Source organism: Parasteatoda tepidariorum, chromosome 9, assembly GCF_043381705.1.
Source record: "Parasteatoda tepidariorum isolate YZ-2023 chromosome 9, CAS_Ptep_4.0, whole genome shotgun sequence".
NCBI classification, from domain to species: Eukaryota; Metazoa; Arthropoda; class Arachnida; order Araneae; family Theridiidae; genus Parasteatoda; species Parasteatoda tepidariorum.
The window spans coordinates 9,386,817-9,405,033 of NC_092212.1; the positions used below are offsets into that span (position 1 = coordinate 9,386,817).

Below are 18,217 nucleotides of genomic sequence, written 5' to 3' on the forward strand. Positions count from 1 at the left end.
TATATGCTTTTAATATATATATATATACTGAAAATTTCCCATGTATAGCTTCCTAAAATTATACTTCTTCTCTTGTGTATGTGTCAGGTATTATACTGAGCACAGTTGTTCAGCAACAACAAAGTGCTGTGGCCAATTTTCAGCAGTGGATATATGCAAGAAATGGATCTTGTTTAAGACTGAATATACGAAAAGGTCCAAACGTCGATGGTGATTTTGATGCCAGCGTTTTGAAACTTGAGTTTGAACGACAAAATGGGAAACGAGCGATTCAGATTTTCTCCTATCCACCTTGGCAATTTGTTAAAAGCTCCCTACCAATGGGTTTCGAAGGATATTTTAAGGTAAATGGACATTTTTCATGAAAGTTTAAAATACTGAACATTTGTTAGACAATCTAAAATTTAAAAACTTCAAGGAAAATGGTTTCTGTTCAATTTGAAGGTGTTGCTGATCTTTAACATCCTTTGTTCTTATGTGAGCTGATTGTCAAACAGAATTTGCATGGTATAATAATTCAAAAAAATTACAAATTAGTCATAAACGTAAGAAGAATTTAATTATTTTAGCACAATATCTTAACAACTCTTGCTACTTTTATGCACGGTAGCAGAATTCATGGAGCAAATCTACAACACTATATTCATAAATTCAAATTCCTCTGCGATCCCAGCCCAGTCAAAGATTATTTTTCTAAAAACTCAACTTGATTAAACAGCTACTTAGCAAAATTAGCAAAAGTATTTAAAACTCATAAATAGGAACTGTACGTCAACCTAAATTTATTTTGAATGAGCTATACTAAACAAAGCACAATACAGTACGAGTCTGAAATTAGCTAACAGCAAAGGTAAGTAGATACTTTATGTACATACTATATTACTTTATCTACGTACTATATTACTTTTTTTAGGTGCTTTATTTGCGCACTAGAGCTTCACAGTGGGCTATTAGTGACGGTCTGGGACATTTGACGCTATTAGTGACGGTCTGGGCTGCGCTATTAGTGACGCGCTGGGCTATTAGTGACGGTCTGGGAATAATTCAATAAATTTGAATTTAGTGAATTATCATCCCTGAGGATAACCCAAAGACATACCTTCACAATTTTGATCCTCTGAAGAGGGCGTAGCTCTTCTGCTTCAGTAGCCCGAGGTAGCCCTTACGTAGTCGAGCTCTTTACCGTAAAACAGTTTAACGAGAACTGATTCCGCATCTCCCCCGGTCCCTACGCAGCTGATCAAAATGAACGAAATTACGAAATTTGAATTATTTACTCAAACTTTTTAGAAATGTATCCCTCTTTAACATGTTTTAACCTTGACAAATGGTATTTAAGAGTCAAAAAGCAGCGATATACAAACATAAAGTGTTAAAAGTAAAGGAACATTTAGGATCTTTTTCTTTCTTTTTTTTTTTACAGATTTTTAATGATGTATGGATGATATTGGAATCATTAAAACCTTATTGAAATTCAATTTCAAATAAATATTGTTTTACTTGCCGTAAATGAGTTTAAATTTGTCTATATTCCTTCTTGGATTTAATCATCCTAAATGTTCTTCATACTTCACTTGTTAACTTTGTTTAAAAAAAATATTCATATTTTTGTGCTAAGTGGCGAGGGAAATTTTTTGTCTGGTTAGCATTTTTAAAAAAGAAATTTCATGCCCTACCTTTATGTTAATCATTATTAATTAATTTCTTTTAATAACCGCCGTTGAACAGCCGACCTAATTTCAGGCTTACGACTACCAATGATCAGCTCCGTATCCTTGTAATTTTGAACCTAATCCAGAAGACAAGGGAATTTCTGCATCAAGTATTTAAAAAATTTTGACCTCATGGAGGACTTATTGATGGAACTTACCCGCCCATGCGTTACATGGAAAGGAAAACCACGAAAATATCCCACAGTTAGCCTGATGGCAAGGGGACTCTAACTCATGATCTGTCTACCACTGAGGATATTTTACGTCAGCACTTTGGTCGGTGCGAGCCGGGTTTGGAATTCGCATCGCAGAGATCCCAACTTGCTTCGCTTTGTAAACAAATATTTTCTAGTGGTAACGGAATTTAAATTATTTTTAGTTTAATATTATTTATTTTAAGTAATTTTTCCGCCTCTACATATGAAATGTTCTAGGCATCATACTAAAAGTAACTTAATTGCAGTTATTACGTGGCTACACTTTTGATTAGGTCAAATTATCCTTATTCAACAAGTTTTACAATTTAATTCGCTACCAATTTATTAAAACTTTATCAGAAGGCGGAGATCCCTGGTATCCACCAGTCATCGCTGGGATTCGAACTCGGTTTACCTCTTTGGAAGGAGAACGCTCTATCCCTTGAGTCACAATATCACGTTTTACATATTTTGCTGCATCTCGTGAACAGCGTGAAAATCCAATCATTAGATCAAAAGTTATGCAGGGTGGCCACTTTTCTATTTTGATTATTGTAGAATTAAAAGAAAAAAGAGGCCAAATAAACCTGAATAATACCTTGAAACCTGTTTTTATTTCAGTTGAGCATAAAGATGAGCGTACCAGCCGGTGCTCCTCCACAGTTTTTTGAAATCAAAGAGATTGAATTGGATGGCGAACCTTGTAAAAGTGATGCACGCTCTGAGCACAGTAAAATGATTTATCATTTAATAGGACTAATCATATTTATTCATTTATTCAAATTGTTAGTTTTCAATACTGATTGTTCAATTATAGTCAATAAATGAGATATCAAAATTGTGTTTTATAAATTGGATTAATTAATTATCATAGAAAAATAAACTCTTCACCTTTTTATACATTCACTTGCCACATTTATTATCGGAAATGCAGCTTACTCTGATTTGCATAATTATTTTTTCAGCATAAGTAAAAGCTATATTTTAATGTTTTAACAAAAGTAAAGAAAACAAAATTTACTAAACACTATGCACAAATAATTTAGACATACAGCTATAAAATACCGCTTATTTCCGTTAATTGAGGTCTGAGCAGTTATGAAGATTTCTACTTAATGCAGGATTCAGAAAGTTTTAATCACTAATTTTCGACCTCTTCACTAAAATATTTTGCTTAAACCAGAGCACTAGAAATCCCTGCATTAAGTTGAAATAATTTTTTGGGCATCGTTTTATTTTTTCAAAATGTTTATATGCTTTTAAAAAAAGTGTGCTTTACTTGCAAATACAGGGATTGAAAAAAAATTATGGAAACATTTCCATTTTAACTCCATACAATAAAATATTTGTTATAGATGCAAATGTCTTGGAAGAATTTACATTACTAATGGCCTACAATTTGAAAGATCATGCTCAAGCTTTTAGAAATAATATCCTCTTACTCCTGCAAAATAAATGCATCATGATAAAAGCTTTTTTTCCCCTTCTTTAATGCCAAATTAATTTTAAAAGCATTCTTAAGTAAATATCGCAATCCTTTAGCATGATTTTAAAATTGCTGGTATTAAAGCGCAAAAAAGTTATTAACTTCCTTTCATCATTTCGGTCGATCCGAATTATGCATGGATAAAAATGCATAGTTAGCATAGAATTGTTTCCATATTTTTGTCTAACACCTCTAACTTCTAACTCACCTTAGAAATTTTTAAATTTCTATGGAAGGTCATTTTCCTACCTATTGATTTGCGCCGCCTTGTTCGAAAAATACATTAATAGGAAGAAAAACTACAACATTTAAGCTACCGTTTTTTTATTTAATTACATTCTGATTTTGTACGAATGCTTTTCTGAATCAACCGTCCCCAAGAGATTAATTGGATCGGAGATTGATATTTCTCTGATTCGGGTCTAAACTACGATCTGCTGATGGATGAATGGTGTGTGAATGAATCCTCTTTGTAAAACGTGTGTGTGTAGCAGAGATTCATGGCCACAGATGCCGCCGCTGGAAAGCAAGCAGCGCTCCCCTCTGCCTTAAACAAGCTTGTTGAAATTGGTAAATAGCATAAGACAACAGCAACAAGCGATTGAGTTTTAAGCAACGAGTTTACTATGTTTATTGAAAATAAAAATTAGTAAATGTTTTTGGAAAATTTATAAAAATCGTCCACCTTTGCACCCTTTACTGAATATAAATAATACTAATTACAATTAGGAAATAGATTAGACAATAAAATTCGCATTCACATAATGCATTTTCGTTTTGTTTAAAAGTTACAGCAGGAAATCGACTTAAAAAATTTAAAATAACTAAATAAATTGAACCAAACACAGAATAAAGATTAAAATTCATTTTATTCCACAATAATGATCAATAAATAAATTATCGACAATACACAAAAGGAACCTAAATGCCTAGATTCATTTAAGCAGTTATAAAATGACGCAAGCCCACTTTAGTACCTAGCCCAAAACCAAGCTATGTTGATTGCGAATGGAAACAAAAATAGAAGTTCGCTTTCCTTTATTATACGTGTTTCAGTTAAGCTTTATCTATAATTCGTTTTTATATGGTATCATCATTAGACCTTTTCCGATATCAAGAATAAATATAGCACTTTATGAATTTTCTTTAGAAATTTTACTTTTTAAAGTGATAGTCAAATTTGTGCTTGTTTTATCTAATTATAGCATTTATAAATTTATTTTAAAATGATTTATTTAAAAGAATTATTGGACATTTTTTTAGGGTATAAGTCACCATATCTAACCTAAAACCTTTTTTAAATATTTTTTTTATTTTTATTTACATGATGTAAAAGTTATCAATGCATCATCTCAATAGTCAAATAACAGAATATTTTTTCCACTTCTTTTAATGTGCAAGGTCAGTTTGACGCGTCAAATGTAGGCTAACCAACGTCCTCTGAAAATCAAAACAAAAAAAGAAAAAACTGGTAGCGAAATTTCTAAAACACATTCGAAAGCTCCCTTTTTTACATTTCCAATTGATTTAAAAAATATTTCTGTTAGATAATCTCTGCGAGGGATTTCTGTTCTTAGATTATTAACTTGTAAATGTAAAGTAGGGAGTTTTCAAATATCCGTTATTTTACTACCAGTTTTTTGAGAACGCTAGTCGAACGAGATCGTAGAATTGATAAACACTTTCGAACTGTGAAATATATTCAATCGAATTTAGTTGACCAAACAGAACTATTAACCAAATCAATTAACCAAACTAATCTGCCACGAATACCCATTGATAGAGTTGAATGGCTGAGAAATGCATATTTGGTCTTATGCATGATGTTGCCAATGGTGTCCGTGATGGTTATGATGAGCATGATGAGGCTCCTGATGGTGATGATGAGGTTCATGATGGTGATGATGATGAGGTTCAATGTGATGGTGAACTGCATGAGAATGAAGCTTAACATGAGCTGGATCTTGATTGGCAGTTCCAGGTTCGTTGGTTTTAACTTCGGCTCTGTAACCTGCCTTATCGGCCACATAGTGAACTTCCCTGTGGATTCCGTGATGGTCAACATATCCATAGCTACCCTTGACACCTCCATGTCCATCACCTTCCTCGTGTCTGTGGTGGGATCCTTCCTTACCTTTCACCTCATAACCAAACTTGTATGGATGTGGATGGTGATGCTAAAATTTAAAATAAGTAAATAAAAATAAAATGAGCTGCAAAGGACATAATTTTTAACCGCAATTTTCATTATATACGTATGTATGAATAAAATTTTGCAAGCTGCAAATTAAGAAAAATTTTAATAACAGAACCAGTGACCAAAAGATATTACTAAAATATTGCTAAAATTTAAAATAATAAATTTTTGAATCGCAAGGTATATCATTTTCTTACATAGTACTTACATTGTAGTGTATTTTAAGGACTGTAATTTTGCGTGTCAAAATTTGAGCAAAATCAATTGAATAGTTTCTAAAAGATCAAATTATAAATATAAGACACCTTTGAAATCGATTAAAATTGAATTCTAGAACATGAAGATCCGATCGTTGGAACCAAAGTTATTCAGGGTTGTCCGTTTTAAATTTGAACACCAATAATTTTTTACAGCTGAAGTATATGCCTTTGTAAATTAGAAATTATAGTATTAGTCTTGCTAAAGGTTTAAATTAATTAGAGTATTATGTTTTTTTTTTATAAATTTGGTGTATTTTAATTTAGTGGTGACCAGAAGCTTTTTAAATGAAATTTAAAAATGTAGGAACACTACAACAATTCAAATATAAAATTTTACGAAAAATTTTCAGAAGTAGGAAGTTATATATGTTAGTAATGCACAACTTGTATATTTGTCAATAAAATTAGTTATTCATTCATTTTTTGTGTTTTTAGAAATACATTTATCAGTTCTTTTTCTTTAGTGTCACAATGTGATGGTGATTGAAAGTTATAGCTTTTTGAGAGATTATTTATTTTATGTTGTCGTTGTGATTAATTCTATATACATGTGTAATATTTTTACAAATAGTTACCTCATGATGATGTTGGTCATGATGATTAGCTGCAACAACTCCAATCACAACGAAAGCAATGATTATCTGAAAACAAAAACGAAATACGTGAAAACTTTTACTTTATGTGTTTGTGAATACGTACTTTGATAAAAATAATTAAATAAAACGCCACCACAACATTTCAAATCATGGGTTGCAAAAACTGTCTCAATTGATGCTAGTCGTCGGATTGATTTTCATAACCTGCCTATGTATGTGTTTCAAGACGTCACAAAATACTTTTCCTTCTTCAGTATTCATATTTATATTAAAATACCGTCAAGATACTAATCATAAGTTAATAATAAAAGAATATAAAAATACTTTCAATTATTATTATGTAAATACACAAAAAATGACTGCTGGTGAAAATAAAAATAAGAAAAGAATTCTGATGAAAATTATCAAACAGCAGCGGTCACCATAGCAACGCATGCAATGACGACGCATGTGCACTGTTTACTAATGTTCTTGAACACAGTTGAAAAGTGTCATGACGTCCAAATAAGGTGCGCATGCCATCAAACCCGAAACAACACCCATTTTGCCAATGAGTAATAATAATCCAAATTTGTTATAAAAATTTTATTCAGGGAAAGTACTTTTTGGTGAGTAAGGTTAGATGGCTAGCATCAAACTAGCATCAAACGTAATTAAACGAATAAATCAAACGAAGATTGTAATCAAGTTCAGGAAAATTCAATTATTCAGATCAATTAATTTAATCCATTGTAATGTTCAACTTTCATGTCATGTTTAAAACACTTTAGAATTGTTCAAATTTCCCTTATCATAATTTTATATTTTTTGTATTAAACTATGATTCATCAGAAAAAAGCTTTAACTGTAAAAAATTGTTTAAAAAAATAAATAAATAAAATAAAAAAATTCTATTTATAAAGAAATTACTATTAACGGTTATATGAATGATAATTATTAAAGTGCAGCAATCAGCTAAAACCGTCTTCAATAAATGACTTTTACAATAAATTTCTTTCGATACTAAAAAAAAACGTGAACTAGGCTAACCGCTGTTTTAAGTGTTCAACTTTACGTTGCATTTTGTTTTTCGGCGAAACAAAACTATGAGACTTAGAAACTTGAAATTACAGTAGTGAGTAAAAAAATGTACAGAAGGTATGATAGAATAAAAAAACATATAATAACCCATTATTATCAGTTTGAGGATCATTAGACATTTCTTACCAAAAATACCACTTTGTAGTTCGCAGAAATTAAACTAGATAATCGAAATTTGTCGTACTATAAAATCCATTTTGATTATGAACTTAACGCGAGCTTTTTTTATGCCATTTGCTTAAAATTAAAGAAAAAATTGCTTAAAATTAAAGATTAAAAGTATTTCTCTCATGAATTTTTTCTCACTTTTTCGCATAACATAATAATACATTTTGTTTTGCAGCACCAAATTTTTTGGTTTTAGAACCTTGAAATTACGAAGGAGTGTCGAATACGATGGGATAAAAATATTACGATTGTCTTGGTTTTTATTTTTTTTATATATATTTTTAAATGATGAATGAAAATCAATCCTTGGAATAGGTGAACAGAGTGAGCGAAATTAAAGCCTCTAAATTTAAAAAAAAAAAAAAAAAAGCAGAGGCGAGCAGAGAGCAGAGTTAAAGGGAAAACCATCCATTTGCTTAATAAAGACACTTAAATTATTAAATCTATTACAATTATTTTTACCATGAAATTAAATTTTTTAACAGATAAATAATTATGCTCATGCAAAATGTTTTCTGAAGAATAAAATTAAAAGAGCGATAAATTTAAGAATGAAACAAATCAATCGAATTTCAAATTAATTCAATGATGAAGTTCAACATCATTATTATTAAGGTCATTATGTTAATTCCCCCCTTCGATGCATAACTTTTATTGAAAATATTTTTTCTAAGTTTTTTACTACATTTGCATTAACTTAAGTCGAAATAAATAAAAAATATATTTAGCATTTTAATAATTTATGGTTATGAAATACAGGATGAACACTAGCTGTCTTTTTCTGCGTTAAAGACAAAATCTTTCAAACACGGTTCACTACTAAACTTGTAAAATTTGTACTTATTTGCAATTATTCAGATATAATAGAAACATCGATTCATCATTGAAATTTCTTTAATTTCCAAAATCAACTATTGATGAGTTTTTGAACAAAAATGAAAAAAATAATTTCAAAACTCGAATAAATAACAACTCTAATAATCTCAAAAATAAATTCAGTATAATAATAATAAATCCAAAACTCTAATAATCTCAAAAATAATTTAGTAACTATTAGACTTTTTTATAATTAAAATAATACCAAAATAAATTTTTGCTTGTAATTCGAGCGTCAGACGAAAAAAAAAATACATATATAAGGTACACCGATGTCCCATCAGCGTTAAAGGGTTAAAATTAAAATGTTCTCTACGTAATTAAAAAATAATTTGTTGAAAATAATGAATTTTAAAAAATTTAAAAAAAATCCGTCGATATCTACTTTTTAACTAGTTTCACATATGGATTTAGGTTCTTCTAAAAATCAATCTTACTACGGCTGCAGTTTTTTCTTCTTTTTTTTTATTCAGTCAAATTTACTTCTTTTTTTCTTATTTTGCTTCCGTCAGTGATTACACTGAACACTACAATCGAAAATTAAGTCCCACGCATAAACACACCCCTGCGCCCCACCAAAAAAAGTAAACACTTTTTTTTTTCCTATCGATTTACATAAAGATGAAAGAAAGTGAAAAATCATACCTTGGCAAGCATTTTCATTCAGTTTTGGCACCTTAAGAGATAATTTGTAACTAAGTGAAAGTTATGAATGACTTCGTAAACAATGTAGCTTTTATATACCTGTTTTAGAATACATACTAACCGCAATTACATTTACGGATCAGTGGTGTTCTATACTGTTCCTTTCACTACAACATTCTGTTCCGCGTGAACTCTTACGAAATCGAATTCGACCCCTAAAAATTAACCTCCAGGGTTATTTCCAATTCAAATACCAAGTTTAATGAATTCCTTTTTCTTTCTTTTTTTTTGTCAATTGAAATACCAATTTTATTTTATTTATTTAATGTTTAGATAATTACCATGGAGCTTTTTTTTATTTAATTAATGGTTAGTATTATGTTATTTCTTAATATTTTTTATTTATTATTTATATATTGTATTGATATTATTTTTAAGTATTGTAAGTCGGGGCTATTTCATCATTTGTTTAGAGAACTTTAGGTCAATAAGATTGCATTTTACTTTATTAGCTTATGTTTGTTTTTTATTTCACTAAACTTTTCAACGATTTTATTTAATTTTTTATTTATAAGTATCGCAAATTGGGAACTATAACATTTTCTTATGATATTTACGCCAGTAAATAAATATATATTTCATTTATTAATTTTTTTGAATACGCTTGCTTTTTTTTTTATTTACTGTGAAATCAGTTAGAATGACAATTTATAAAAACTGATGATTTTGTCGTTATACGCAAATATGCATAATAAATAAGAGAGAATAATAATAAATTTGTATTTTTTGTATTGATATTAATTTTAAGTATTGCAAACTAGGGATGTTTTGGCCAATGTTTTATGAAATTTCGGCCAATAAATAAGAATTTATTTTATTTTATTAGTATATTATTTGCTTTTCTTCTATTCATTTTACTGAACTCTTCTTTATTCTTTTTTTATTTCATTAAGTTTTTTATTTATTTTCTTTTTATTTATTTATTTTTATTTATTACTTTTATTTATTATTTTTACTTATTATTTTTAATTATTATTTTCATTTTTAAGTATCGGAAACTGCGGATCTCCGCTTTTCATGAAATTTAGGCCAGTAAATAAAGATGCATTTTATTTTATTTTTACTTAATTAGCTTTCTTCTGTTTATTATTTCTTATTTACAGTAAAAGTCGGCGACAACGACAATTCATAGCAGCAGATAATTTTGTTGTTATAAACAAATGTGCAGATTTAATCATAAAATTGCAATAAAAAGACTAAAAGCGTAATAAATTTGTTTAACTTTTTTTTCTTTTCCTTAGAACAACTATTTTGATTTAAAATACTCATCTAGAGCATACTGCTTTTCAAAACAAATTACGGGATATATCACATAGCTCTGTATTTCAACAAGAGCAGAAATTTCAATAACTGGAATATTTCGAATACCATTTCCCAAATCATAAAAAGTTCTTCGTAGAAGAAAATAAAATGAAGCACAATACCTTTCGGTAACAGTGAAAGTTAATTTTAATATAAAGTTGTTAAAAGGGAAAATATATTAGTATGAAAGGTAATTCATCAACAAAAGGCGCTTTCTTTTGAAGTACGAAACAGGATTTCCGAAAATTTTTAATTGGACAGAAAAAAAAAATTTAATTTGAAAGAAGATAACTCAGCCGATAGTTACCCACTCATTGCTTTCTAAAATAAAGAGTTAATAATGAAAATAGGAAACAACTTCGTTTTCGCGTTTCTGTAATGATACCAGAATTAAATAAAAATATTTTCCATTTAAACCTTTTACATAATATTGCACATGTCATCAACAAAAGGAGCTTTCTTTTGAAGTCATCAACAAAATGCGCTTTCTTTTGAAGTGCGAAACAGGATTTCTAAAATTTTTTAATTAGACAAGATTTCTTTTTTATTAAGAAAAAAGATAACTCATAAGCATTACCCAGTAATTGATTTCTACAAATAAAGAGTTAATAATGTAAAAGAGAAACAATGTTCGTTTTCGCTTCTCCGTAATGATATCAGAATTAAATAAAAATGTCTTCCATTTAAACCTTTTATATAATATTGCACAAAAATGTTTCCCCCCCCCCCAAAAAAAAAGACATTTATTGATATACCTAAATGCTGGAATTTTTAGCTCGTTATAGTATACATTTTTTGTTAGCTAATAACGAGTCTTTCTTAAATATTAATAATTTGACGGAGAAATGGAAATTATCGTAATAACGGACTTCTTGTAACATGCCCTACTCGTTGTACGGTACTTTTACTGTTTTTTAGTTGACATTTCTTTTCCCAATTTCATAATTTATTTTAGTTTTTATTCATATTTTTTTTTAAGTATCGCAAACTGGGAAGGGAATACTTTTGCCAATTTTTGCAGATATTTTTTTTTGTGAAATTTAGAGCAATAAGGATTGCATTTTATTTTATTGGTTTATACTATTTGTTAACTTATTTCATTTTTTTTATATTTATATTAATTAACTCCTTTAACGTTTAAAAATTTCCTTTCTAGCATAAGTGTAGTATTAGACTTTATGTACTTTAAATTTAACTACAGAAGATTCCATTTTTAAAAAAATATTAAATAGATAATACTCGTGATGTTTGCCAGCTTACTGAACAGTCTAATCAAAAATGGAGTTAATTGCACGTTCTTTAATAATTAATTATTTTTTATTCCTTATGTCAGGTAATTTCAAGATTAACGTGGATGCCAAGTGAGACCAACGACACCAAATTAGAATATCTAAAAATATCAGAAACCATGGGTTTATTTTATTTATAGTTCAACTTTGGAAAATTAATAGAGAATTTACATAGCTGTGGTAAATAGTTTGATAATTGTGGAGATGATCAATAGCATTAATTCTGATGGAGCCTAATGATAATGACCATATTATCCATTGGCGAAATGGGTATAGCTTTCGGTTTGATGGCGTGCCCATTTTATTTGGACGAAATCACACTTTTCAATTGTGCTCAAGAGTAATAAAAAATGGAGCGAGTGCATCGTCAAGGCATACGTTGCCATGGCGACGGCTGCTGTTTGATAATTTTTTTAAGTTATTTTGAAGAGCTGAACTTCTGTGAACGTGTTTTGCTTAATCTAATAACGCTAAACTCACCAGAAAGGAGAGCAATCAATAATAAATAACGGCATTGGAATATTCTTTTCTATTTTCAGCATAATTACGTAGTATTGATTGTCGATTTATAGTTTACATACACATTTTTTATCCCGTACGAAGAACTGGTGTTCAGCTAGTATAATCATACAAATCATTTCCGGAAAATAAAAATGTTTTGAACATTATAGTTTAGTTATAGATAACCGAACAAAGATGGCAGCTATCTGTACTCCGTTGCAATTTAAAAAAAGACCATGACGGTATAGGATTTAAGCAAATATCTGCGACTACATATAGTTCCGTTTTATTTACTTACCAAATTATGCAAATATGCTTTCAAAACAATATAAAAGTTTTTAAAAGTTAAACACGTCGAGCGGAAATTTATTTCGTGTTATCTTTTACGATATATATCATAGAATTATTAACAAAAACGGTTATAGTTTCGTAGTTTTACTGGAGTCCCAACTTGGATGATTTAGATAAATAAGGAAAACATTCGTTCTTGAAAAAGAAACAATTATATGATATAGCAAAAGCATTCGATTTGATTCGACCAACAAAATGGTGCGTTCTATACTGACATGCTCTTAGCAAATCAAATACGAGATAAAGAATTTTTTTTTTTTAATTTTGCTTCACTGTAGAAGAAAATCGTCTGCAAGAAGCAATTCTTTTTGTTCCTTCTTCAGTTTCTTTAAATCTGAGTAGAAAGGCGTATATTTGTGAAGATTTTTAGATATTAATTTTATTACTTTTTAATTTATTATTAAATAAATTTTATTTTTCTCATATCACACGATTTAAGAAAGCAAGCAAAAAGAACGCTGAACAACGTAATTTTATTAGTATGTTGACAAACGTTTGCGCTAGGTAACTGATAAGTAACTGATGTTTTCTTTCTATCTATTTATTTTTAGAAAATTATTCAAACCTCTCTGACAAAACAATAAAAGCCTTGTTAAGACGCATAGTTTCATAAAATAATATTAACTTTCGATTTTTCCCTTTACAGTTGAGAAAGTTTGACTTTTGTAAGTTGACAAAATGTTTTGAAATTCTAGGCGGGATTGCTCTAATCTTTTAAGTCGAATGGAACAAAATTACAGATTTAAAATCATAATATTGTATAAAATATTGTAATTTTGTACTGATATATAGGATGTTAATAAACTAATGGTTAAACACGACTGTATGGGTTCATGTAATTTACAGTATAAAAGTGTACCCATGCAATTTAAAGTCACAAAGCAAAAGGCAAGTCGTGAGTGGTAGCTTTTCTAGAAAGCGCGAGACGTCGTTATTGAGGTTTTCATCGAAACCGTAAATTAGCATTTTAGCTGTTGTTTATCAACTTACCAACTTTACACCACTATTCTTTTATCACCATATTCAATCACCATTATTTGTTACAATTTAAAACTGGCCTATATGAATAGACTAATTAAGTAATGTATGAAGAATTACTCGATCAGACTGTTTTCGCTAAGGCTGATTTCAAAAAGGATAAAAAAAAACTTTGATAAAGCAATTTTCAATAAATCTCTACTACTCTGAGCTTATTAAATGCAGTCTGAGATAAATATGATGAACTGAGAAATGAGTGGTATATTTTTTAATTAGCCGAAATGTGGGTTACTCCAATGAACTTAAAAGGTGTCTTACTGATTTTACATTATATTATAACTGGCGTTGAACAAACGACCCAAATCTGAGTTTACGCCTATCAATGTTTAATTCCGAATCCTTGTAATTTTAAAACCAACCCAGAAGACAAGGGAACTCCTATATCAGCATTTGGACAAGCTAGCCTAGCCTTCGTGGAAGACTTTTCCGATAGAACTAACTCGCATTTCGTTATATGATGAGGAAAACCTCACATGGTTAGCCCAACGACAAGTTCTAATCCATTTACCTTGTTTACCACATCTAATGTTCCAACACCACTGTTCCCACATCTAATCCATTATCCACAGTTTACCACTGAGAATATTATGTCAGCACTGTGATCGGTGCAAGCTAGAAACGGAATCCGTTCCAACTATCCACCGTTGGGATTCGAACCTGGGTTACCGCATTGAAAGGCAAACGCTGTCAGACTAATTAAAAAATACTGGATTTTTTTTAGTCAGCCTGACGCATTGTAAAATGAAGCTGGTTGCTTGCAAGCAGCGGAATTAACTAATTAGCATACAGACACATAGATTTATATTCGAGTTCCAAAAAAAGGCTATTGTTAATTTGTAGAAATTTGCTAACGGTAACCCAGAAGATCTAAAACTGTACAAAAAGTGATTATTAAACAGCTGGTTTATTCCATAAAATTAGTGCCGCACCTGTAAAAGTTATATAAATTTCAACGTTTGCCTAAATTACTCTGTCGCCGATTGCAACTAGTTGTCACTCATTTGTGCAAACTCATTGAAATTTTTTTCATTGAAACTTCACTTTTTTCATCAATAAAGATGATTTTTCCTTTATTATTTTATCTTTCAAATTGTATGCTCCATTTTCACCAAACAGTTGTTCTATCATAACTTTCTAACCCCACATTGCGTGGGGAAATTTTTTTTGTTTTAGCAATTTTAAGAACACAATTGCCCTATCAATTAAAGCACTTAGCTATCATTATACAGCCCTATGGTTTGATCCACAGTCACGGCTTTAAATTTACCCAGCTTCAGATTATTGGACATCTAATTGTCTGGGTGTAAAGGTGGTCAGTGAGCGATTTCAACAATGCTCCCACCATTATGTTAATGTTCGCGAAATTATAGAGCTTTAATCTCCATGACCCTTTTTGCCCATCACAAGCTGTTGCACAATTACTTAACTACACTATTTACAGTTCTTACCATTAATTTTGTTACATCTGTACATTGTTTATACATGAGCAAAGTGAACTGCTTAAATAAAGAACATAACTCTAAAATTTCATTAACTTTTTCAATTCGAAGTAATTTTTTTATTATACAATCTTCAAAAAGCATTACAAATAGCAAAATTTTTATCATATTACATCAAACAATAATTTTACTCCTCATCGTCATTAAATTACTAATTTTCTAAAAATTATCGTCTACTGAATTTTGCTCAAATTATTAGTTATAATTGACAATATAATGAGAAAATATCATTCTAAGCAAAATCTTCAGCAGCTGCTGTAGCTTCTACATCATCCTCAATTTGATTTTGAACACTACAACTTGAACCAGCTAAGGAAGAAATTTTGAATTAAACTTATCATCTTCCGTCCTTGATCTAAAGTTTGCTTAATAGGTCGTTTTGTTTCAATAAAATTCATCAATGTTTTCTAGAAACACTCCTTTTCTTCGTTGAAGTTAAATTTGTTTTAGATGTATTTGGACTTGTGTCAATTTCTTTCTCAGTCATTTTGACTTTTTTCTCGTTTCTTCTTTCTTTTCTTTTTGAATGAATATCAGAGCAAGAAAGTGTATCGTTTTCACCTTCCTCCAAAGTATTTACCTCAGAATTTTCATTCTCAAGATAAGGTTGATGCTCGCATTTCATGCTGGATCTCAACGTCCTCGTTTTCGAAAATACATTAAAATCATCAGATTCTGCAGCTTGTCGCCCATCCTCTGTATGATTTTTAACACTGCAACTTATGCTTGAACAACAACTGCCACATCCAGAAAGAGATTTCATCATTACTTGGCACTGTTTCAAATCTTGTACGTCATAACCGTTTACCATTTTTGAGACCGTTTTTTTCTGAATGGAAGATTTTCTGATCACTGTTTCTTCTCTTTCTATAACTGTGCTTGTTTTGTGATCATCTTCTGTAAGGCTTCCTGTATCTTCTAATTCTGCTGCATCTACATTTTGGCATGTGGCTTTACGTTCATCTAAAACGCAGTGCGTAACAGATCTTGAGTGTGTTTTCACTTCCGAAAACTCTTCATTTAGCGAACCAGAGGAAAGGAGACGATTTTCTCTCACGACCATTTCGTTTTTATGAACTTCATAGTCATCAAGGCAGTTAATAAGTGAGTCGGTCTTTTCATACAAGTCTTCAGTTTCGTTTCTAAAATGGCATGGTACAGTGCCATTATTAATTGAGACCATCGTATCCGTTTCGTTATTTGAATTTGAAGTGTTTCGCTCTAAGGGACTAGATACGCTTTCTGAGCAAAATGTAAAATCATCCGTTGTAACTCCAGGAAGTCGGCTCACATTAATTTCAGGAGCTTTTTGATCTTGCTCTGAAAATGTGGAAGTTTCCCCCAAATCTTTATTACCGTTTGCTACTTTGAATATATCAGAGTTATTAATTATTTTGGACAATAAGTCTATTAAGATCTGATTTTGCTGGATCAGTGAGGTAACGGGATCATTTGGTAGATTGATAGTGGTTTCAATGGCATCTGTACCAGATCCAGAACATGGCAACAAACTACCACTGTCTGCTAGCAGAGTATTGGTAACTTTCTTATCATCACAAACATTTATGTTCTCAAGTGTCTCCACTTCACCTATTCCGGAAAAAATATCGTTCAGCAGCGAGTACGAGAAGGGCCCAGGAGCGTCTTCAGAGTTCGTATGGGCACTTGCATTTGCGTCGTCTGCGAAAAGTGTCACAGTCTCAGATATTTGATTTTCTTGAGAGTTCTCACAAGGCTGTTCCAAGTTCCCCAAGAGATCATTCTGGCAAAATTCCAAATTTGTCACAGCTAACTGAGTTTCGTTGTGAAACATTTCGTCATAGTTTTCAAGTGTTGTTTGACCACCATATCTTACCTCAGTAGCAACGTTGGCATTTGAACTGCACGCATAAGCTGAGGAAACACCATTGGTACTATTTTCATGCGACGAACTCTCATTCGCAGCATGAACGTTCACTCTTTCTCTTGAAAAATGCCGTTTTCTTTTTCTTTGCATGTTATTATTTTTAGATGCGCGTGGACCCCTGGAGTAATGTGACTCGATCGCCGGCGATTTCATTTCCCTTCCAACTGGAATCAAACTAGACATTTTTGTAACACTTTCCAATTTAGGAGGACATTCGTTGTAACAGCCTGCTGAAGCATAATCATAGGTGGGGAACCGGTACGTATTTGGGCTGAAATTGTACGCTCCTCTTGAACAACCTTTTGGATTCCAGGAATAATCTATTCCAGTTTCATTCTTTTTGGGACCAAAATCCAAGTTCTGATTTCCATAGTCATTTTGGAAGATGTGCTCGTGTGGATAACTCTGGCGACAGAAGTGCATTGAACAGGAATCGAATCTGGGGTGTTTTGATTTGTTTCTCCGCTGGTGTCGACCTTTTGACGGAAAGTGATGAGGAAATCCTGGAGGAGGAGGTGCAATTCTTGGATGGTTCATGAAAAATTCTGGGAGACGCAATTCTGCTGTCATTCCGTAGTTTGCATCCCATTGCTGATACTTAGCTGAGGTATCTAAGGTGACAGAAATTTATTATTAATTGAAAGTCTTATTTTGATAAACATATCAACGTATCCCAGAAAGCAAAATAAGGTTTATTTTAACTCATCGAAAACCTTTTAATGTAAACCTAAAGAGGTTTGTCATGCGGTTTGCGTGTGAACCTTCTAACCTTAAAACGAGATATCTGTTCTGTTCTACGCATAATCTGCTCTATTCTACACACATCGCCCTAATACAAAACTCTTGAAAACAGCCTTCGATATAAAAACCTTAAATCGAGGTTGACTTAGGGTTGTCAAGCGTGAAGAAATCCTTTAATGAAGCTCGTTTCAAGGTGGAAACTATCTTAAATCTAGATAATTATAAGGTTTCTTTTCGCGAAGTCTTGTATGCTCACAGATAAAATCAACCTTGTCTTGAAATTTTAATGGACACTGAAATTTGATCCTATCGC

The 18,217-nt window shown here is 30.9% G+C and overlaps 3 protein-coding genes across 3 annotated transcripts in view; 1 reads left to right on the plus strand and 2 right to left on the minus strand.

Moving 5' to 3' along the window:
* The window catches only part of LOC122271137 (CRISP/Allergen/PR-1-like), a 14,774-nt gene extending 12,037 nt beyond the window's left edge, over nucleotides 1-2,737 (plus strand). The window contains exons 7-8 of the mRNA XM_043051335.2: nucleotides 88-344; nucleotides 2,531-2,737. Coding sequence (XP_042907269.2) covers nucleotides 88-344; nucleotides 2,531-2,737 — 464 coding nt within the window. The remainder of the gene's footprint in view (nucleotides 1-87; nucleotides 345-2,530) is intronic.
* A 1,573-nt stretch (nucleotides 2,738-4,310) lies between these two features.
* LOC107453069 (cuticle protein 10.9-like) lies at nucleotides 4,311-6,709 on the minus strand. Its single transcript, XM_071185730.1, has 3 exons — nucleotides 6,689-6,709; nucleotides 6,428-6,493; nucleotides 4,311-5,572 (listed from the first exon to the last, which is right to left on the minus strand). Exons 1-3 carry the CDS (start codon nucleotides 6,707-6,709, stop codon nucleotides 5,210-5,212), a joined length of 450 nt encoding a protein of 149 aa, XP_071041831.1. The 3' UTR covers nucleotides 4,311-5,209.
* Nucleotides 6,710-15,293: 8,584 nt separating this feature from the next.
* Nucleotides 15,294-17,774, minus strand: LOC139426603 (uncharacterized; the record flags this gene model as incomplete). The annotated part of the gene is given in 1 exon segment (XM_071185918.1): nucleotides 15,294-17,774. A coding segment is annotated over 1 exon segment (2,120 nt), but the record flags the coding sequence as incomplete, so codon positions are not given.
* Nucleotides 17,775-18,217: the final 443 nt, after the last annotated feature.